The sequence below is a fragment of the Strongylocentrotus purpuratus genome, unplaced genomic scaffold (genome assembly GCF_000002235.5).
Source record: "Strongylocentrotus purpuratus isolate Spur 01 unplaced genomic scaffold, Spur_5.0 spur5_scaffold_13, whole genome shotgun sequence".
Lineage (NCBI taxonomy): Eukaryota > Metazoa > Echinodermata > Echinoidea > Camarodonta > Strongylocentrotidae > Strongylocentrotus > Strongylocentrotus purpuratus.
Window position 1 is genome coordinate 36,214,913 of NW_022145598.1, and position 24,505 is coordinate 36,239,417.

General features: G+C 37.7%; 1 protein-coding gene across 3 annotated transcripts; it reads left to right on the forward strand.

Annotated features, from left to right (window-relative positions):
* Positions 1 to 2,833: 2,833 nt before the first annotated feature.
* Positions 2,834 to 21,659, forward strand: LOC584010 (putative Polycomb group protein ASXL2). 3 transcript variants are annotated; one of them, XM_011685026.2, is made up of 13 exons: positions 2,834 to 3,043; positions 5,242 to 5,324; positions 7,915 to 7,917; positions 8,965 to 9,073; positions 10,290 to 10,425; positions 11,859 to 12,146; positions 12,699 to 12,737; positions 15,166 to 15,278; positions 15,990 to 16,029; positions 16,764 to 16,843; positions 17,477 to 17,586; positions 18,361 to 18,511; positions 19,481 to 21,659. In XM_011685026.2, the coding sequence occupies exons 1-13, from the start codon at positions 2,987 to 2,989 to the stop codon at positions 21,272 to 21,274; spliced, it is 3,003 nt and encodes a 1,000-aa protein (XP_011683328.2). In that variant the 5' UTR covers positions 2,834 to 2,986; the 3' UTR covers positions 21,275 to 21,659. The 3 variants fall into 3 exon arrangements, with proteins under 3 accessions (XP_011683328.2, XP_030839309.1, XP_011683343.2); XM_030983449.1 differs by lacking the exon at positions 7,915 to 7,917; XM_011685041.2 differs by lacking the exon at positions 12,699 to 12,737 and having other exon boundaries at positions 2,836 to 3,043.
* Positions 21,660 to 24,505: the final 2,846 nt, after the last annotated feature.

Genomic DNA, 24,505 nt, shown 5'->3' on the forward strand with positions numbered 1-24,505 from the left:
CAATAATTGGTTTTATCATTATTTTCATGTAATATGACGCCTTACACTACGGATGCTAAACAAGGCAACTTTGGAGACTCCACTTACGATTCAGAGTATATAGATCTTAAAATACTTTTCAAAGATAGCTGGCGCTATCACCAATATCATTACAGTAACGTTTGTCGTTATCCGGGGGTAGTTCTGTATTAGTATCTTCTGCCCCACTGAGCTACGCTCTACGTTACCTACATGCGTCAGTCATGGGTCCCAGACAATGATCCCAGGTTGCCCCCCCCCACAAAAGTGATAACTTTGGCGTTTAATTTTGTATTGTTCGACACACACAAAAGGAAAAGCGTTTCAATTACAACATCAACAAAATTTTCAACCTATTAGATTTTTGTACCGGATCTGATTGGGGGGGGGGGGGGGGCATGCATGGTAAAGGAATTATGTTTTGATGGAGTGCAATATGCATGGTGCCTTTCATCAGCCTTTGATGGTGACACGACATTTGCTCCTGCGACAATTGTTTATTTCGTCTAAGATGTAGGGTTAGGGTTAGGGTTTCAATAGGGTTTTATGTTAGGTTTAGGGTTAGGTTTAGGGTAGGGTATTGTAACAAATCAGTGTTTTAGTATTGGACGAAGGTTAAGCATTTTCTGTTGTACGAGCATGCGCTATAGCAATATGGTGCATCGTTGATTTAGCAATTACCAAACTGAAGGAAAATGAGCATAAATTACATATTTTGATCATGTTGGTGCAATTATCATGTTTCTTTTGGGGATATTACTTGTATAGTAGTGATCTAATCAGGAATAAGGGGTTATACTGAAGATTATATGTGAAGATTTTATGGGATTAGCAGAAATATTGTGTTGAAGTGTTGTTTTACTAACGAGGACATAATTGTTCTTTTACACGTTTATGTATAGGGAAATTGTTACGATGGTCAAGGTTGTGCATCTAGGGCTTTCCACTGCACTGTATCCGATACAGGCCAGCCTCACCGAGGCTGGCCTGATAGTTGGCCTGATAGTTGGCCTGATAGCTGGCCTGATAGTTGGCCTGATAGTTGGCCTGATAGTTGGCCTGAAAGTTGGCCTACTTGTAGGTGGCGCTGGCCTTAGTCTTTACTTGAAGTCTTACTTCTAGTCCACACTTGTACTTGTTGAACGAGTTTACCCCGAACGTTGATTGGTTTGCATTAAAAGAATTCGACATGCAACTCATGATTGGTCTGATTTCTTAGAACAGTGAAACCGTAGTTAGACATTGAGATCGAGAATCAGTGACAGGAGTTGACAAAGCATGGTGATTGATTGATTGCTTATGCTCGAAGGATGTTCAATTGACTGTTGCTGTGCACAACGATTGGGGTGACCGATTGCAGTCGAAGGATGCATGATTGTTAATACGCCCTCTGACGTGAGCAGTGAAAGAACTCCAGCCATCAAGCTACGGGCATATATTTTGTCCAAACGGACGGAGAGCGCCTGGCCGACACGGGGCATCCTGACAAATATTCCGTGTCAAGCCAAGGTGGCGAATCGTGTCCGCCACAGTATAGTGTTGAATCCAGGGTTGAAGTTAGCCATTCGATTAGTGTATGAAATTTACAGCGGAGCAATTGTCGCCGGAGCAAATGCCCGGCCCCCCCACTCAGGTTTCAAAATGACCGCATGCGTGTTGCCAAAATGTCCTTTTCGTAACAAAAGAAAAAGGTCGAGCCGTATTGACTTTACACACCGGACTTTTGCTAAAAAAGGGGGGATGCTGAAAAAGGCTCGTATACAACAGAAAAAGGTCGAGCCGTATTGACTTTACACACCGGACTTTGCTGAAAAGGGGGGGTCGGTTGGAACACGCATATGCGTACCCTAAATAACACTGAGTGGGGGGGGGGGGGGGGGGGGCCGGGAGCAAATGTCATGGAATCCCTTTGATACCATATGCTAAACTGCATCGGAACCACTGTAGTTTAGTCGAGATCAGTTTTTATGTTAAACTGTTTTTTTGGTGTTATTGGCGTTTCATTCTTTTTGAGAATATTTACGCCTATTGATCAGTGATAGGAACTTTTACTCTTATAGGATCTGGGTCATGGGTCAACACACTTCCAGGGCGCGCATAGGGCATGTGTTTTAGGGGATTCCCCGTTTGCCGTTTTCTAGATGTTGTTACGTCACAATATAGCTTTGAGGCATTGTAATTATCAAAAGAAAGAAAGAAAGACAGAGAGAGAAAGAGAGATTATTGATGTTGTACGTTGTTTTTATAATCATTATTGGTGTTGCATTAATGAACCTTAACGAAAGAAGAATTTAAAATGCCTGATGAATCGATGAATACAAACATGAAGAAAAAAATCTCTATTTGATATGGTAGGCGATATGCCTGGAAATAATCGCCTTTCTGATTTACAGAACTTTCGATTGTGCACATGTGACAATGTAGTAAAACTATTTTTAATAATTTGTTTTAAAATGTTAGATAAAGCAAAATCATGTTTTCTTCTGAAGTTTTAACGGCCGGGTAAAACATTGATAATGATAATTTTGGTCAGTTGATAATTAGCCTATAGTTTCCAAATAAGTTATTGAACTTAATTAACTGTTGATCAGTTGGCAAAAGCCTGTCTTTGGAAGAAATCTGAAAGAAAAAAAGTGTAAAGAATTAAAGAAACCATGTGCAAATCGAATTGTCTGTTTTGTTGGTAGTTGATGTTTTGGAGAGCTTTTGTCCGATGACAGTTTTTCCTTTGTTCGACAGCACATGCATGAACATCGCAGCCCAGGCACTCGATTGCGAGTTTACGTCGTATGCAAATTAGTTCTCGGTATTCAGAGGTCAATTATCTCATCTAAAGGTCAACGGTTGTCGCAAAATGGCGGATAGGGAGTGAGAATTTCTGCAAGGACAATCGACGATGTTTTGAAAGTTTATTACACTGTTCATCCGTATCTTGCGCATTTTAAGCGCTGGAAAATATCCTGAGGTCATGAAGGATAGGAAGAGGCGAAGCAAAGGGAGAACATGGGTCGAAGCAGCGCGCATGGTAAGTTTTAGTAAAATGTTTTGAGGCATCGCCTTGCATTGTTTTGTGTCTGCGGGCGCGGCTTATGTACAAAGTCTATGGGAGACAACATGCAATGCGCATAGCATGTTGATGATAGAGCTATTTTCCTGTTAAACGAAAAATGTGTTCGTAATCACCCATTCTTACACCCGGCCCGACGTATATTGCAAGCTACCTTCAATTAAAAAAAAACATTCTTATTTTCCTAGTATTCCTGCTCATAATGAACCAAGATGTGATTTACAAATTATAAAAATGCTGACTTCTCTCGGTCTCGCCTCTCGGTCTCACAAGAGTTTGCGAGCCGAATGTGATATTGATTCCGCCGGAAAACACAAATACATGTCGTGAGATCTGAGCTGAAATTTCTGATTCGCATTGCTGATTTGATGCTAACTTTACGAGAATGCCGATCAGTTTAGTGTTCATACTCAATTAATACTAGGCACGCTCAATCTCTTGGAGGCAATTTGGCTCAGTCGATAAAGCGTTCGCCTGTCGAACCAAAGATTCCCACCCAGACGGATGACTGCAGCCTGTGTTGTGTGTTAACGTGCCTTGTTCATAGACACAGGTTATGATAAGTGGAAAACACTCCGTCCCTCGGATAGGACGTTAAATGGAGGCCCCGTGTAGAGAAGAGTCACTACCTTTGCACGTTAAGAACCCACTGCACTATTCGTATTAGACCGAAAACTTCAGTCTCTCTAATCGTCGGTTGTTCCACTAGACCTCCGATTATAGAGACTGAAGTCTGGGGACCTCTTTCTGTGAGGCACTGTACAGAACAAATGGTTCGGTTCGACCGGACCGCGATGAATGAGATATGCAACGAGATTTTCACTCTTTACATCCTCATAACTGCTGCAATTACAACACAAATTAAAAATAACATATATATAGCTTATTTGACTTACGATAGCTTGCTCATTTAGATCCTAAATTAATGATTAATCCGAGAAAGTCTCGTCGTCAACATTCTCGTCTTGGTTTTAGTTGATGAATATTCATTTTTTCTCTTCGAGCGTCCAATAGCTACCGTAGCTACGTACGAGTCGGCCCAGCTTGACCAACGAACTCCCACGAAACGAGTGCTCTGATTGGCCATTGGTTATGTTTTGGTAGGTGGACCCGGAAATATATCGGCCGCCGGGTAATATTTTGAATGCATGAACGTACTGCTTTGCGGATCTGAGATACAAATTGGATAATTCATATAAGTAAGTCCGTAAATTATGTATTTAATATTAAGTTATCAAATTTTGATAACTGTAATTAGGACAAATGACATACCGACCTAATTTACATCTGATTTAGAAATCAGAAAATTAGATCTAAATAAAGAAAATCGGGGAGAAAATGTTTTGACAGAAAAAGCTGCCATTGTTGGCTATAGCTACCCCCACGGTACGAGATCTCTGGGTTGCCATCTGTATTGGGGAATGACAATAAATGTCAGTTTTATTAAAGAAATGACCCAAATCAGATGGTTATTGCTGTCTATATTCGTATAAGAGTAGGGGAAACCCCGGTGTAGTGGTCCACCTGCACACCCCCTGTATAGTACGATAATACTCTGTAAAGAGGTATGTACTCTAAAAGGAAGAAGGAAGAAGAAGGAGAGTTTTCTGAATTTGGTGCTCTCCAAAACTTGGCAAAAGTACCCTTCTTTACTTAGTTCTTAGTACATTATGATGTCATTTTTTGTTATTGTTATTGAGGAGGATAATGATGGTGATGATGATGGTGGTGGTGATCGTGATGATGGTGATGGTGATGGTGATGGTGTTGAGGATAATGATGGTGATGATGATGGTGGTGGTGATGGTGATGGTGTTGAGGATAATGATGGTGATGATGTTGATGATGATGATGATGATGATGGTGATGATGATGATGATGATGATGATGGTGATGGTGATGGTGATGGTGATGGTGATGGTGATGATGATGGTGGTGGTGATGGTGATGGTGTTGAGGATAATGATGGTGATGATGTTGATGATGATGATGATGATGATAGTGATGATGATGGTGATGATGATGGTGATGATGATGATGATGGTGATGGTGATGAGGATAATGATGGTGATGGTGAAGATGATGATGATGATGATGACGTTGATGATGATGATGATAATGATAATGATCGTTTTCATCAATGACCTTTTTTTCAGGTTCTAGAGAAGCATCCCAAGACTCCCATGAGTTACAAGGAGATCCTTCGTGATATCCAGGAATACACACTCAAAGACATCAAGTAAGTTATTCAGTCAATCATCAAACATCAGTGATCACTCGTTTTGCTTCTACACGCACGCCCATGTCTTACATGTCAGCCCATATCAGGAAATGATTTTTGAATGTCTAAATTTAATGATTTGTCTTCTCAAATTGGCAACACTTTTGTTTTCATTTTGTTGAAGTCTTTCAAATGAAAAACGCATACCGGTATTAATAATAATAATAATGAAAACGGTGCTTATAAAGCGCTTACAACCGAAGTCTCTTGAAATGGACCTTGGACAGAAGATATAGTTGGAAATAAAAAACTGCTATTTTGTATGGAAAAATAATTGATATTCAACTTTTATTCATGTTGCCAAATTTTGTATTAGTTTAATGAAAAAGGATTTTTAGTCGGTTTACAACTTATCATTCAGATCACTCTGGACCTTTATCTGATGATGCAGGGCAATATCCACACACATCAAGCATGACAAACTTGAATGTCTACTTAAGCTTGGCTGTCATATAGATCTATATTTTTAAAAGAATGATTGATGTTGCTCCCACTACATGTACATGTAGTTGTCCTAGTTGTCACTGACATGCACTTCACCTTTGTTGTTATATACCCCTCTTCCAGTAAATCCCTTGCTTGCTTTGGCAGCTGCATATTTGCCAAAAACAGTTAAGAAAAAGAAACTACATGTACATGTACACATTCATGTATGAAGGGGATTCCCAAGATGTTCAAATATGTGTACATTGTTAAGACTTGTACTATAACATGCATTGTAGAAATGATTTTCTTGTCACATTTGTGCATTCTATAGAAAAGTTACTAGTATGCATTGTGGCTTGCATTTACAGTGTAGTGCTTCACTTTTCGAAACATTGTGTCTTGTCTTGTATCTGAGTACCAGTAGCCATTGATCATGGCTCGGTAAAAATAAGAATTTGGCACTGCACTTGTCTATCACATGTATACATGGCTGTTTAAGATTGAATCTATTGGTTACGGTATATTGTCACAATATGTTAAAAATCTGCTATGCGGTAACAGATGTTAATAAATTTACATAAAGAGCATTTCAGGTAGTCAGGAGACCTACACAATGTGAAACAACGGAAAGTACATTGTAGACATTGTCTACAACCTAACTGTACATGTACACTGTACATGTATTGGAAAATTTTTGTGGGACATCTGTGAGGAAAAAGTACCTGTAATTTAATCTTCAATACTACTACACAAAAATTATTTTAAAGATGAAGTTGAGTTCTGGTCATGTGATTGCATTGTGAAAGAAACGGTGTGGAACCGACCAGAAAAGGTTGATCATCTAGCATATAAGAATTTGTGTGTATTGCAAGGTTCTGGAATCATCAAAATGATAAGAAATTTGGCCAAGTCTTGGTAAAGTTACAAACACTTGCACAGAAAGATGTATATGGGACTACACTTACACGTGGCGTAAAAAGCCGCCCCCCCCCCCGATTTTTACGATGTTACATGCATATTTAGAATATGAAGGCATTTGAAGAGCTATGCTTTTCAGGGAACATGTCTTAACCCTAATAAGGCCGGGCTATTTGAAGTCTTAGTAGGGCCGGGGGGGGGCCATTATGGCCCCCCCTCAAGATCTCGGCCGCGAAGCGGCCGATCGCCGCGAAAATTTGCACGCATGTCAAGTAAAGTGTAAAGAATAATATGATCATTTCAATTTTTTGAAAAATTCACTCATTTGCATATTTATGGTAATTTATGCAAATAAAGTCATAAAAATCACATTTTTACCAATAAATCATATATTATTCATATTTAAGCATTCTTTTTCACTAGATATATTCATTAGACCATTCTGAATAATAATAAGACAAAAAAATTGGAAGAGCCAGCTTATTTCTTATGTTATCCCTTGTTTTGATAATTTCTTATGTATTTCATTGTTTTTTTAACTTATGTATTTCATTGTTTTTGTTGTTTTATTTTATCTTTTACTACAATTCAACTATTTTGACTCCCAAAACAACCACCTAAGCTTTAAACAAGACCCAATAACCCATGTTTGATCTGCTTTTAGGAAAAATGACTTTGCCATACGTTTTGTACACAAATCACGAAAATGAGCGATTTTCAGGCTGACATGCGAAGACAAAAGGTCACGTGACCTTGTAACCGTAGGTCCGATTTTCAAAAAAATTATTTTAAAAGTTGCGCAATACTCGAAAGAAAAAAGTCAGCGAGCGGCGGGGCGCCATCCATATGCGTTCCCGAGCAATCGAAAAAATTGTGGAGGGGGGGGGGGGGCCATAATGGCCCCCCCCGGCCTTATTAGGGTTAACTGATGTTCTTCCACACTTGCATAATAAGAATGAGTAATGCTCACAAATTATTTTTCACCTCTTCCCAGAACTCAACCTTCTCTTTAAGAGCTCTAATTGTTGAGATTACATATTTACATTTGTTTGTGTGAAAACAGTGAAGTATTTGTCAGCACCTTTGTCTAGCACTTTAAAAATGCAATACGCCTGTACATGTAAATGCATCACCGAAGCAATGTTGTTTTCTTTGTTTTTATCCCCCGCCATTTCTTCTATGTGCTTCTGCTTCTGCTTAAAAGAAGGTAAGAAATTGTTTATTTTGCATGTACTGAAGAAAAAAAACATCTCGATGTGAATATGTTTATAAGGATGTTACATTGTACATGTAAATAAAAATGATGTTTCAATAGTCTGTAGAGTGTATCTCCCATGTGATGATTTAGGGGCTTCCCCAGTTTTCCTATTTGATAGTGAATGACTGTTGAAATGTGTTTTTTAATACTGTAGACTGTAGTAGATTTAGCTGTTGACATTTAAAGTGCAAATTACGTTGTATATAAATATTTCACTGTAAATGTTGGACACCTCCACATGCATATTTTACTTCTGCAATTATTCATGTTGAATTTTTTGGTAATGCAATACCCTTTACATGTAGTTGATTGGTTGGTTACTTGACATGAAGGTGCTACACTAGTACTGAATAATATACTGTAGAGTGCAGTGAACAATGGAACTCAGAGAAGAATCAAATAAATTTAAAGTACTCTGTACATGTACATGTACAGTACATGATATCACTGTAATGAAATCTCATTATAATTATAAATACATGCACATGTACTGTACATGTGTACTATGGACCTTGTGTTAGACTAGCTGTGTGCTGATCAAGAATAATGAATACATTCTAGTAATACTAGACAATCTAATAAGAGCTCCCATAACAGTGATACACTTGATCTCAGGGTTCCAGTCCACCCCCCTCCCAATTTCACTCAAGATCCTGTAAGTATTAGGATGTGAGCATTGGCTGTTGTATAAGGTTCCTGGCCTAAATATTTTTGCTCCACACTGAGCACACACCATTGAAAGAAAGGTTACCGGTACTGTCGTTTACCCCTGCTTGTTAAATGTTTCTGCATCCTTTTCTACAATAAACATGTACGATCATGGCGATATGAAAACATTTGTTTATACATGCAATACCATAGAAATACATGTAGCTACTAAACTATTTACTTGTACAGTACATGTTGTTGTGCCAGTATAACATGTACATGTATGTAGCTTTGGAAGAAGACTTTATGAATAAACTTTGTTCTTCCTTCCTTGTGATTGATTTGCAGTGGTACACAGCCCCTTGCCTGCCTGAATGCCATGCTGCACTCAGGATCCAGAGGAAAGGACAGTGCATTCTACAAGGTGGGAGGCTTGATGGGAGTCTATGGGTTAAAGGTGAGTCAAAAGAACATATTTTCATATTGCATCTCAAAGTAGAAATATTTCTTCTTATTCCTCATTACGTGCTACTTTATGCAAGAAAGATTACGCACTGCAGTGTGTACCATGTCCAATATGTGTGTAGGCAACTGGGCATCAATCCAGGTGCAAAATATATACATATACAGTGATGTGCTGTTAAAAACGTGGACAGCGATGTGCTGCCATCAGTTGGACGTAGACCCTGAGGTGTACTGTGGCATTTTTGTGAATTATAGGCCCAAAGACGTTTGCAATAGTTGTTGCTTTTGTGAATAACCCGCAGTCATTAGATTTGTGAAGTTTATAACTCTGAGAGAGACTGAGGTTTTCTTGCTATTTCAGTAATATCACTGAGGGTATACATGTAATTATTGTTTAACGTACATGTACGTACATTTTCATCTGTGTCATGCCACTACCTGCGGCATGTGGCACTAATGTCCTTTGGCAAGACATTGATCTACATTTGCTACTCTCCACTCAGGTGTTAAATGGGTACCGGTAGGAAGGAATTCCTTAAAATGCTGTGAGCGTCGAAATCAGCAGCCTAGCATAGCCGGGTAATGTTGGAGCGCCTTGAGGACCTTGCAAGGTCGATACGTGCGCTATATAAGAATCCAATATTATTATTATTATTATTACCTGATAGGAAGAATTCTTTGGTTGAGAACACTGAATCTTACATGGTTGATTGTATGAACCCAGGGACGAGGTCCAAAGGCCTACTGAAAGAACCCTCTCCTCCATGCGTGCAATCAAGGAGGCTGTTCACACCGGCAGAGATAGCGCGCGCTAGACTGCGCTATCTCTGCGGTGTGGGAGGTACAACGTCGTTTCGGTCCACCCAACAGCGAGCCACGGCGAGCCAAAACGGCGTGCCACTAGAGCACCTCTTGAGGGTGGTCCATGAGAGAGAGCGCGGTCTAGCACGCGCTAGAAAAAAGGGGGTGCTACGATAGACCGCGCTATCTCATTGCGGTGTGAACAGCCTCTAAGTTCCAACTAGTTTTTTTGCGTTATCAATCTATTCTGAATTTTTGTATGTTTTAAATGTTTTTATGAAGAGTGTAAGAAAAAAAACTTTGAATTTAATTGAATTGAAAAGCCAATCAATGAATAATACTGACTGTAATTGTAACTATTTAGCTTCTGAACAGGAAATATTTTTGTTATTATCACTTTACTTCAGACTGATTTGCCTAAGGAAGCTGCAGCCATGTTAGAGATGCAAACTGAAGACGGAACAGATGTCTTCAATACTCAGACATCTGATGATACCAACGCTGATGGATCTGAGAAACCTTATGTACCTATCAAGAAAAGACGTAAGTAATCATCGCTTCTTGAATTACTCTGGATAGAGTCCATGGAAGATGTGTGTCTTAATACCGAATCAAACCATATCTTGTGGGTTAACTGTATTAAATGTCTTGTCCTCTATGGGTTCTTTATCCTGTGGGAATTCCATCATTGCAATAACTCAAAAGACTACTAAGAAACTGAAAGTAATTAGTTGTAAAATTAATAGTTAATGCTTTATACTGGTGGGTAGTAACATTTTGTCAGTGGTGGTATATCCTGTTGAATATCCATTTGGTCTACAAAATCATGTTATAGGATTAGGACATGTTTTGTTTTCCTTATGTTCAAAGGGTGTCATCCTGGTTTGTGGTTTTTGCCTTTGTATCAAAATGTCATATTCAAGATTCAAGATTTAATTCAAGATAATTGATGGTCTGATTTAAAAAAATACGGAAATTTGTCCTCCACTGGTGAGTGACATACATATACAAGCAACATAAACAATATATACATACATTCGAGGAAAGAAAGAAAATACAACAATAATAATAATAATAACAATAATAGCAATAACAAAACTGACATGTAAATTTGAAAACTGGCATTAAAAATTGAATCTCGACAATGCACAAAATGCATGAAATAGATGAAAACTACCTTAACAAATAGTCATATGTCTTAGTAGAAATAGGAAAATCAAGACTACTGTTACTAGGAGGTGAACGCAAGAACCGGGGGTGTCTCACAAAGACTAAGATCGACTTGAAGTTGGACTTAACTATGTCAGGCCATTCATGCCACTGTTTGCTCTCAGCATTCACTGGCATTGGGTTCTCAAGATACGTACTAATCATGGTCACAATCTACAGAATTAACATTTATTATCAACAGATCACAACGATGAGAGCAATCAGTGGCATGAATGACCTACCATAGTTAAGTCCAAGTTAAAGTCAATCTTAGTCTTTTGTGAAACACCACCCAGGAGTGGAATGACCCTGTAAGAGTGTACTGGAGTGACAGATAACAGAGATGTGTGGAAAATGTAGCTACATGTACAAACCTCTGAGCTACATGTAGGAGAAAATACCTTGATAGATAGAATATGTCTTAAAGCCCATCTGTACTTGTGTACAGGAGGGATTATATCACCCTGCAAGGTCACTGGACAGGTGGTTATCTCATCAACTCAGCTCTAAATTAACATAAGAAAAAGAGGATCATCGGGGACCGATTAGGAATTGTTTGATATATAGAGGGCGCATGTAGCTATACGTAGTGCAGTGGGGCTTTAAGAGTGTACTAGAATGGCAGAAAACAGAGACGTGGAAAATGTTCCTACAAACTTCTGAGTTAGGAGAAGATACACCTGTACCTTGATAGATCATATGTCTTGGTATAAACTTAAAATGTGTTTATACGTTTATTTGATGGTAAATGCATTCCTTTCTTGCAGCTGTGTGTGTTCTCCCAGAGAGGGCTCACTTCGCCATCCCATCCTGCGAGCGTTTCAAGCGAGAGGGTGGCTTTGACCTGGGTAGTGGTAGCAGCAGTACGACCAACGGCAGAGCAGACTCCAGGTTAAAGACTGAGAGGAAAGAGGAGAAGGAGGAAGAGACCGGACAGCAGATGTTCCGTGTTCATAGTCCCCCATCATCATCATCATCACATAGACATAGACGGAAGCAAACCATTATACCACGCATCATACTTAAACCATTGAAACCACCTGATAAAGCTGACGGTAAGTACTGTAGCTTAGGAATAAGGCTTATGATTGCCTTCGTGCTATTTACCACATAGAATTAAATAGGTTGGGCAATCAAACAGTTAATTTGTCTCAATTCTGCAATCCCATGTTATGCTATGTGTAACTAGGATGTTTCATATCCATGGACCGCAAAAATCTATTTTTCAATTTTTATTTTGAATGATAAATGTAGGAACCAATTCCATAGAATCGCCCTGCATTGGCCTGGCTGGTGACTGAAGTATCTAATAAACTAGGTAGTTCGTATCATGTGAATTTTACACTATTTACAGTAAATAAACAAAGTTGAATTGAAAATCTTAATGATTAATTGCCAAACAGGCAACCAATATAAAAAAGTTCCCCTGCTGCGAGCCCAGTTTAGGGCTCATACATCCAGACCCTGCAGAATTCCACTTTGGAGGTCTGATAAAAAGTAAGTGTGGAGCCCTCGTTAAAGCATACACCATCGTAGTGAAATCCAGTTATGAACACTTAACGACACTATGATTGTTATGCTTTCTGTGATTTCATTCTTGTTTGTAGGGAGTTATTTTCTACATGTTCCTTCCCAAAGTGACAACAGTAAGCAAATCTACTTTATCAAAAAATGCCATCTTTAACAACCATTTGGTTTATTTCATAACGGAGTTGAAACATTTAAAGAAATACAAAAAAAAATTCATAAATCTGTCAGATATCATGGCACAAGCTATCGCTTATACGATGCCAGCATCTTACACTGTGTCAATGGGAGAGTCAGGCTAGGAGATAATCATGAGTGCAGGCGATGCTGATATTAATGCTTTTCATTCATTCGTGGTTAAACAAATACAAAAATAAATATTTAGCCCTCCACATGCTACTTTGTTGGATAAAGTCAAAATAACAACGAAACAACCTCATAAAAGAAAAAGGACTTTTGTTTCAGTTGTACATGAATAGCATTTATTGCAGATATTTAACTTATTTGGTTACAGGGTGGTTTGAAATTTAATTGACGGCCACTTTCATACATAAATATATATCTTTTGTTTAGGATCATACTGTAATATGTGTAAATTTACATTAGCAAAATATGACTGTTTTCGAAAAACAGCTGCTATACGTGCTATTCATGTACAACTGAAACAAATTTGCTTTTTCTTTTATGAGGTACCGGGTACTTATTTCATTTAGACATTTGTTTTTGAGATTGTAAATTTAAATTTATTATTAAAAAAAAAAATATTACTTTGGCTTGTCAGGTATAATTTGGTTGTATTTTTGAAATTTAGTGTCAACTTAATGTGTTTCTCATCAAAATGTATTCACTAACATCTCCAGAACTTTTGATTTTGTCTCTGCTTTGAGTGATAATTATCATCTGCATGTATCATCCATCTGCATTTTGTTTTGTAAGGGAGGGGGGTGGGAGGGGGAGGGGGGAGGGGGGAGTGGGATAGATATGTCCTGCTTATTAGAGTGAGCAATGAGTTGCTACGGAAGACAGGTGGTCTTAATACAACAGGTTTTGCCTGAGAATGTATTTTCATCATTAAAGGGGAATTCCACCCTGATATTAAGTTGGTTTTAATAGAAGCAGAACAATGAGAAGAAAAGACAGTGAAAAATTGAGCAAATTCTGATTAAAAGTACAAAATTTATGACTTATTGAAGTTGTGATCGATCAAATACAAATTGGCAACACTGACATATCCCGAAAGCTCTTCTACAATTTGCTCTGTACATGAAATTTCATGAGCACATGGGAAGAGAGCATGCAAGATACGTCACAGAGTTGCCACTTCATGTTTGATTGATTGCAACTTTAAAAATTCAAAATGTTCTTATTTTAAATCGCAATTTGCTCATACTTTCACTTGCCTCTTCCTCTCATTTTTCTCCTTCTATTAAAACAAATTGTATATCAGGACAGGATCCCCATGAACAGATCTTATAATCTTGTGAAAAAGAGCTCATTGTACACAGTATACACTGAACATCATTGTTCCCGGAGAAAACCCCTGGGTGCTACCTGAATTTTTGTAATACCAGGGATAAAAACCAGTTGTTTTTAAACTTTTTATGTATTTTGAGACTTGCCTATCATATATCACTAATCATTGTTACGGACTAATCCATCACTAAAAAACATATTTGCAGCATTAATATATTCAAAATCTACCTTTATGGTATACATGTACCATCATCTAAATATAATACCATTTGCATTAAATCTCGTAAGATATATATTGCATTTTTGAGGAATAAGGATTTGTTTTTCATTTTATCCCAAATTGAAGATTTGATTTTTTTAAATAAATCAATATTTCCTTTAAAAAACTCAAATTTGACTCAAATTGACACATTCTTTTCATTTTCATTCATGCTTGCTGTATCATTTGTTTAGCATTCTAACTTAAAATAAAGGATCCGAAAAACAATTGCACAGACTTTGAAGAAATCAATTCTAGGATTATGTCTTGAAACATGTGATGCTTTCAGTCACCTCTAAAGTAATGCAAACATTATTTTTGTTGTCAATACAAGTAACATTGTAAATTAGCCCTATACCAGATTTTTTCAAAGTCCTTGCATTACATGTAGTTTCCAAAGTCCAGCAATAATGCATCGTGGTATGAGATAGGCTGATTAACATGTTACGCATCTTATTTTTGTGTATGACAGCAGATAGTGCGATGAATATTCATGAAAGCATCTAATTTTCATAATTGAAAGTAGACAGTGTGATTCATTTTTTAAAATGCATCTAATTTTCATGATTGATAACAGATTGTCTGATTAATATTCATTTTGCATCTAATTTACATAACTGAAGCCAGATAGTCTGATTAATATTCATTTATGCATTTTATATTCATAATTAAAAGTAGACAGTGTGATTCATTTTCATGATTGAAATTAGATAGTCTTGATTAAATATTCATTTGTGCATCTTATTTTCATAACTGCAGCCAGATTGTCTGATGAATATTCATTTTCCCATATTTATTTTTATATTTGAAAGCAGATGAAGTTGACAGTGCCAAACCAAGTCCCGATGTAGATCATAGACTTCACATGTTACCAAGGTCACAGACTATTAGTGAAATCCTAGCCTCCCTTCCAGGCTTCAGTGGAAAGGTCAGTTTCTATCGTAGCTGAAAAACGTTTTGCAGTAGCTGCATCAGAGACTTGGAACAGCATCCCTCTTTCCATAAGGGAAACTACCTGTCTTGCCACATTCAAACGATCCCTCAAAAATCACCTTTTCCCCCAATGATCTATGTGATATAATTCCTGTACTGTACATCTTTGTCCTCGTTTCATAAATTTGTATTTGTTAGGGCTATGGTACTTATTGTTTTTATCGCTACTAAATGTTTGATATTATTGTTATTATTATTATTTTCAAACAAGCTCTCTATCTCTTTCTTGTTACATAGAAAGTTTGCTGCAGGTAAAAGCATATTCAAGACGTGAAGCAGGAGACTTCATAAAAAAAGAAAATAATAATAGTGGGTTCTTGAATAACGCTCATGTCTGTCAGACTTGACACTCCCGGCGCTCCCGATTATTAACCTGGCTTTAGCACGGCTGCCATTACAGCGCTCTAGCATTTCAAGGAATTAATTCCTGTCAGGTACCCATCGAACCACGACCTTTGAATTTCAAGTCAAGTGCTTAAACCACTCGACTACCACACTTCTATGTAACAACATTGGTTTGGTAAAGTGAGAGTCAGATTCATTTAATTTTTTATAAGTTGATTTTCTGTGATTTACTCGGTTGCAGCATTGTTTGTTGCCTATTAATTGGATGCTAATACTTTTTTTTTTTCCCTCCCTTCTGCAGCCAAGACGGAGACACAAGAAAAACAAGAAATATGGCGCATGTAAGTTGAGTAAATTTCAGAATATTAACAAAAAAAAATTTTTTTTTAGTAGACTGAAGTACTATGATATTTCAAGTTCAGAACTCTTCCACAGAGTGCAAAACTTTCTTGTTGGATTTATGTTGGCTCTCTCAACATTTTGCTTAGTTTTGTTCAGTTTATGTTGTAAAAAAGTTGTTTAAATTTGGAATCAAGGCAATTCATTTTTTTCTTTCTCTATTGCATATACATTGGTTTATGATACAATATAAATTAAACCTGCTTACAGCATACTGCAAAAGTTTTCTCGCATGTCCACTTTTCAAATGAAATCACAATGCGTGCATCACCAGAATTGTGTGATATGCAGATTTTAATGAGTGCAAGGGCTACAATCACTATGAACATGACGGACAAAGAAAGCGGACAAAATATACAGTTCCTCATTCTACCCTCAACAATTACTGTGGTAGACAAAGGAACATCTCTTCACTGCTATTATGTAAAAATGTGTAGAACAGGTGTCGCATGCATATTCACCTGTTCTACACATTTTTACATAATAGCAGTGAAGGGATGTTCCTTTGTCTACCACAGCAATTGGTGAGGGAAGAATGAGGAACTGTATATTTTTTCCGCTTTCTTTGTCTGTCATGTTCATAGTAAATGCATTGTAGATGGATTTTTGCAATATATGTGGTATGGAAAGTTCTAATTTGATAACTCTTTTTATTTTTTTTCTTCTTGTTTTGCAGCACCTTTCCTGGACTTTAGGAGGAAACCACAAGTTGACCTAGAAACCCCCAACTCTGTTCTTGCCAATGTTAATTTAAAGGTAATGATCACTACGTTATATCATTTTATATGTAAATACATTCCTCAGTGAATGGTGTATTAGTAAACACTTGAACAAACATTGTTAGAGTTCTTTGATTTTTTTCTTGTGCAGTGGAGGAATTAAAGCCCCACTCCACTACCGGTACTTGTAGCTACTTGCTTCCTCTATATAGAAAACCATGCCTAAGCTGTGCCTTTTGGTCTCCCATGATCCTCCTTTTCTCATGTTAATTGAGAGCTGGCTTGATGAGATAACCACCAGTCAGTGATCATGCTGGGTGGTCTAATCCTCCCTGGCCAAACTAGTGCAAACAGGCTTTAAAAGTTAAAAATGTTCACTATTGCCTTTTGTTGTAAATCTTCTTTTTCCTCTATTTCTACACCTTCTCTTAAATTTGTACAAATGATGTTCTTGATGTTACCGGTATCTCTCAGACATAATCTTACGAGGTCTAGACTCCTTCCCCACCAAGTACATATGAATACTATGTGCTTTTATGAAGCAATGTTACATTCTAGTTGTGACCTTGTATCTACCTGTAAAAGGAAAAAATATATATACATGTATAGATTTCATACAAACCTGTAGAAAGTATAGTTGTTTTTATTTATCACTTCTTACCCTTTTCAGAATCTGATAAACAAGCACACATTTGCTAGCCTTCCCCCTCATCATCAACATAAACTCTTAAAGATGCTCGCTACCAATGACAGACATAAAGGACCTGATAATTGTCTAAGGTAAGTTCCAATTGGCAACACCAGGGAACCATTTCACAAAACTTGTCATCAGTGACAAATGAAAGTCTTTGTTATAAGCTACTGAAATCCTTGCTTCTGATTGGTTATCAGTAGGTTCGTCACTGATTTTTGTCATTGAAAAAAGGCTTTGTGAAACGGGTCCCTGGAGTGGGGGTCTGTTGATCAAATAACAGTTTAAGCTGAGTTATGGCGAGTGCATTGCATTACTAGGTGATCAGCCTTGAAGTAATTCTGTATGTGTTCATCATGCAGGGAAAAGTTGCATCTGTAAGCAAAATATGAAAAAAAATATATTACAAAAATTGCTGGGAATCCCAGTCAATGAACAGTAGACATGGTCTGGACTGCCAACTTGAATTCCTCATCTGTCTCTTTTCATTACAAATGGCCATTTTTTTTTCTACCAAAATTATTTTGCTGATATAAGGTATGTGTAGGCTTAAAGCATCGAGTATTAGTTTCTTCTGATTTAATGTTAATGTTTTTCTGAACTTTAACGTGACGATTAGCTTTTTGTTTATTTTCTCATGTTTTGTTTTGCTTCTTTAGACCTGTAGGCCCGAATTCACAAAGGAGATTTGTCAACAAATCTAGGTTTATGTGCGTCATATGACGCACATAAACCTAATTTTGTCGACAAACCTCGTTTGTGAATTTGTGCCATTGTATTTGAACTGAACTCATCATTTTTTATGCCCCTTTTTTATGCAGACGATAAACTGAATAATTCTAAACTGATTTTGATTTTGTTAGATTGGGAGCTTCAGCATTGGACAATGAATTCTTTGCCCGGGCCTGTACAAAGTGGCGTGAGCGTCTAGCCAGCGGGGAGTTCACACCTGAGTCTCAAACCAAACTAAAAGCTGAACTGGACAAGGAGAGGGCCAAGGTAGATCCTTGGAAGGTTAGTATCAAAGGCTTCTCCTTGACCCAACTATTACTGAATGGTGAAAGATAGTACAGTCAAACCTGTCTATAGCGACCGCCCAAGGGAAAGATATGGATTCCCCACTACCCTTCCCCCCCCCCCAATATGGGATAATTATACAACCTGTTGGAGAGGTAGTAGGAGTGGCTCAACGTTTTGAACAGGTTGACTATCCGTCGTCAGGAGTGGGGAATAGCTGACGATGGATAGTCAACCTGTTCGATACGTCGAGCCACTCCTACTACCCATCCTCTCCAATCGGCGCTAAAATTCTCCTTAGAACTATATGCTAAGAAAGATAGCCAACAGTCTTTTTCAGGACTACACACACTCAAGAAAGAAAATTACAGAGAGTCCTTTCCAGGTCTCCCCAATCCTCCCCCTCTCTCACACTGTGCAAGCCTACTGTATATTGTTATAGCTGCCAACCTTTCCTATTTTGGAGGAATGTTTCTTATTTTCGGCCTTCAATCTATTATTTTGAACCCTAGATTCCTTTTTTTCCTGACAGATTCTGTGTGAAAAGTATACAAGATAGACCACTTCCTATTTTGCCTTGAGAGATTTCTATTATTAGCTCTTAAAGGTTAGCCAGGTATGCATTGTGTTAGAATTAAGCTTGCTTATATCATGTACATGTACCATTACCACCCTCATACCACAGTAATAATAACAATAGGCATTTATATCACACCGTCTATCTAGACAAACCAATTCCGAGGCGCACAAGAAAAATAGAAAGAATAAGAGAGTTTGGATGGGTGCCAATTACAGGTCTTGTTAAAAAAGATGAAATTTCAGCTTGGATTTAAAGGTCTCTAAGGAAGTTATGATTCTCAAATTAAATGGTAGAGTCACATACATGTACTACTGCCCCTTGAGGTTGGAGTATTGATGATATATTGAATTACCCAATATTTTATTTCTTTATTTTTTATTTTCTAGACTAAGCACTTTGAACCAGTGTGGGGCCAATCATCTGTACCTGAACTTCAGTCCAATTATTCCAGTCCTACAAAGTCTGCCAAAACACCACCAAAGATACACAAAGCCTCGTCCTCTTCAACGTCAGTTTCGTCGACAGCGTCAGCGTCCGTGTCAAGCTCGACAAAATCTGCACCGACCAAGCCTCAGAAGCACATTGTTAATCACAGAGTACAAGAACCACAAGCAAAGATCATCCTTAAGATCTCCGTACCCAAAGACGGCGTCGCAGGAGGAGTGTCTATCCTCAAGAAATTGTCAAAGACTATCGGTAAAGAGAGGAGTTCAAGCAGTAGTAGCAGTAGTGTGATAAGTGGTAGCAGTTCGTCATCGCAGAAAGCAAAATCATCCACATTGACTACAACAAGTATTGCTACTGCAAGTCCTGCTCAGTATTCATGCAGTACCTTGCTGTCGACGATGGCCGCTGCAAGTCAGCGTCAGCAGGCTGCAGCCGGAGGACCTAAGGTCGGTGAGGTCAAGAGATCTGGTCAGCTGATACCACCTGATCTGTCTGTCAAGCGTCCATCAGATTCAGAGGAGTCGCCCGAAAAGAGACAGAGAGTCGACTCTGATGCTTCGCCGAGCGGCTCGTCCAAGACCAGGACTCTGGCTCAGATTAAGAGCCAGGCACAACTCAAACCGGTCCAGTCTCAAACAAGAACGCTCGCGCAGATAAAAGCTCAGATGGCCGTCAAGGCCCATCAAGGACAGACACGGACATTGGCGCATATCAAAGCACAAACTTCAGCCAAGGTACATGCAAGGTTGGTGCCTGGTAATGCACAAGGTGCTGCAAGACCTTCAGTACACTCACCAGCCATTTTAGGTCGACCTCGTGCTACATCGCACAACTGGATGAATCTTAAATCCATTGTGCCAAGCAATGCTACATCCGTAACAGGAGGTGTTGGTGCCAGGATGCACATAGAAGGGTTACAAGGACAATCTAAAAGTGGCTCTCCAAATAAAGTCTTGACCGTCACAGTTTCAAACTCCACCCCCGGCCAACCCGTGATACAGACGGTCAAACCTATTATCATCAAGACACAGCCTGGATTGAGTGTTGTGCTAGTCTCACAGTCAAACATGAGTCTACTACCCGGCAATGCTTCAAGAGTAGTGCAAGGGAATAGTCAGCAGTCGAGTCTAAAAACCACAAACTCTGTAGCGACATTGGTTTCAAGTAAAGTAGGCAATAATTCAAAAACAGTGACATATATAACGCTACCTTCTAGCAAAGCTGTAGCTAGTGTAACTCCGCCCAGTACCGTCACCAGTGGGTCATCCAATGCCTCGCGAGGGAATCAGAGCTCAGTTCCTACTCCTGGGAAGGTGGCGCAAATATCCTCTGCAAGCACTGAAAACAGAACAGTCAATTTAGTTCATGGGAGAGTAAGTATAGCTAATGGTGCGATGCACACATCCACCACCGTTCAGCTCCCGGGCAAGGACTCCCTCTCAACGCACAGTCAGCCTACGGTCGCTAAAGTGGTCCCCCTCTCCAACAACAACTCAACGGTGCAGAACACCGTCTGCTCCTGTCAGAGCTCCGTTGTCATGTCTGGCCCGACCACAAGTAAGAGCAGTATACTGCCCTCTGGTGGCAAGGATAGTCCAGACGGCAGCTCCAGTCTGGCAGGTAAATGCACCTGTCGTCTCAAGGCTATGGTTATGTGTAAAGGCTGCGGAGCTTTCTGTCATAATGATTGTATAGGTCCTTCTAATCTATGTGTATCATGTCTAATAAGGTAACAAGATAGGTATTTATAGTTCTTGTTGGTAGATAAGCATTCTGGACACGGGGCTGTTGTATTTTCATGAAATTTGTGATGCATTTTTTCAAAAAGCATGTGTTCCAAAGTAATGATAGGAAAAAATCAAGTAGGGATAAAAACCTTTTAATGATTAACTGGATACATTTCCTTGTTTGAATGATGTCTGGAAGAGTTTTAAGTGTCCTTTAGGCTAACGGGCACGTCATGAACCGCCTTTGGCTGCATTTTGAAAGAAATTGTAAAAGGATCAGTAATGCAATTACAGAGATGAAATTTCTTGATTAAAGGCCTAAATTGTAATATGTTTTGTAGTTAAAGGTAAAGATCAGTTTTGGAAACGCCCCCCTCTCAAAAATTGAAATTGAAGCTCTTATTACCAATCATGTGAAAGAATATGCTTTGACTAATACGTGGTGATACAAATTTTGCTGAGAAACCGCCTACTAATTGATATATTTGGTAAATTATTATATCTATTTGGACCTGATAGATATTGTGCACGTATTGCTCACATGTCGCGTAGTCCCATATACATCTTTCTGTGTACAGTGCGTGTAACTTTACCAAGACTGGGCCAAATTTCTTATCATTTTGATGATTCTAGAACCTTGCAGTACATCCCAATACTTATATGCTAGATGATCAACCTTTTTCTGGTCGACTCAACAACGTTTCTTTCACAATGCAATCGCATGACCATAACTCACCTTCATCTTCAAATTTGCAATCAATGAGTGATTCGCGAAATTTGCAAAAAAATAATTGCTTATACAGTAATTTTGATTTTTGAGAGTCATCTACCAATGTGGAACCTGTTGCTATTTCCCAAAATCCAGTCACAGTCTTCTCGTAAGTTATCCAGTGGCTTTTAAACATTTGATGTACATGTACGTCAGTAGGTAGATCTTTTTTACACTTCAATCAATTACATCATTGATTATAAATTTTTTCAAAAATAAACATTCTTTTTTGCTGCAGGTGTTGGTATTTAATTCTTTATATCATCTTGAAATAAATCCCTCCTTGTCATATTTTTTGAATGTTCAATACACTATTTCCTTTTATATTCCTTATAAAATGTGTACACATCAAATGCTTAAATGTTGGTACATAATGGTCATACATGGGGATGATTGGTTTTAAATTGGAAATGTGTGGCAGATAAAAAAAGTTTATGTTTTTTTCTTTTGGTTGGTATGCTGTTATGTTTGGAATAGGTTAAATCTTGTCTACATGTATGTCATCTTGTTATTTTTGTAGTGCGATTTGTTTATTTCTAAATTTTATTTGTGGATGAAAAATTAGTTACCTTGATTTAGAAAGCCTCAATGAACTCTTTCCTGTCAATTGAAATTAGATTTATAATATCATTCTTACAAAAGTATCAAGAGATAATGAAATACAATTAATTTCTATTTGAAATACCAAATCCATAGCTTTATCTGATTATCTTTGAGGGTTGAAGTCTATGCACGTAAGTTAACACTTACGGGACTAAACCGCCCAAAACTGCCCCTCCTTTTACTCACTGAACCGCCTGACCGTTTTCAATGCACTGTAGTCTCCTTGCTGCATATCAGAGGTGGGAATACCAACTATATTTCTCTGTATTTAATTTAAAAAAAAACTATGTTTGCAGGTAATCATGGTAACTGAATTTCAAAGACACACTCCTTATGTGCACCATCTCCCCATCCTTTACGATGTTTCTACATGTACCATGTATTCAAATTTTTGACAAATTCACAATTCCAATGGCTTTCTGCAAGTACATATACACAGATTTATCTCTTTAGCTGATATAGAGATTGAGGGGAATGATCAGAAAGCCAAAATACTGTGGTAATCATGATTCTGTTATAGATGATTGAACCAAAGTGTTTGCTTCTTGAAATTTAGAATGATGAATCTTAGATATTTAAATATATAAATTATGATTATTTATATTATAGCTCTTAAACTAGAAGGACTAATGAGGTTTCTATGTATAAAAGTTTCTTTTGTGGGAGCGTTATGACAGGGTTAATTTCGAATGAAATTTTATATTTTGGTATTAATAAGGCTCAAGGTTTGATCAATTTTCTTGGCATCTTAAATTAATTAGGTGATGGACATGGATGGTTTTTATAGTACTAATGAATTACTTTTTATTGCTAATTGGAATATATGGAATATGGGTTTTGATGTTTGAATGTATATGATGTGCTCATGCCTTTGTGTGGATCCACAGACTGGCAATGTCATTCTAAAATTGGAGAGCGGGAGTAAGAGAATAATAATTTTGTGAATATTGTGATATTTTGTAAATGAAAAAAGTATAACAGTAATATATTGTCATTTCTATTTCTGTCTCCTTCCTAAATGTTTTTTTTTTCTTGGTGAATACTAGCATTGTTGCATTTATTGTAGAATTTAATGCAAGTTTCTGATATTGTAAATATTATGAAGGTATGCGGAACATCTCATCGAGTCATTTTCCTCGTTTCTGTGAATGAAATAAAACAAGCAAAAATGCTCTGCATATGAATCATTGTGTGTATTTGATTTGTTATTATCCATGGATTTAGTAAAAAAAAAAGAAGAAGGAGCTCTTAACCCTTACTGTACTGGGCTATTTTGAGCACCTCCTGACTGGGGGGGGGGGGGCCTGGGAGGCCCCCCCCCTATGATCTCGGCCGTCCGATGTCCGATGAACACGAAAATTTGCATGTTTGTAGATATTTACGTAACGAACAAGATGGTGTAATTAGTTTTTTGCGAATATGCAAATTTTTGTCGTTATAGCCTAATTAATTATGCAAAATGCTAATTTTTTGCATTTTACAGAAAACGTGTCAAACTTCACTTTTTGAACGTTGAAACTCATTATTCATATGAAACTTCTTTTCTAACACAAAATATTTATTTGGATGTAATTAATAATGATAATTTATGCAAATTTGATGCGATTTTCAAATAATTATTTTCTTATGTATTTTATTGTTTTTTTAATTTCTTATTATACATGTATCTATTGTTTTTATTTCTTATGTATTCTTTTGTTCTGAAATACATCAAGTTACTTTGAGAAACACATAAAAGCAATTCGATATCAATTCATATCACCCACTTAGGAAGGAATACATCTAAACCTGTATTCACATTTCTGCTTGTACATGAATATATGCAATTATAGCATATTTTTGATGACATGCGCATACTAATTGTT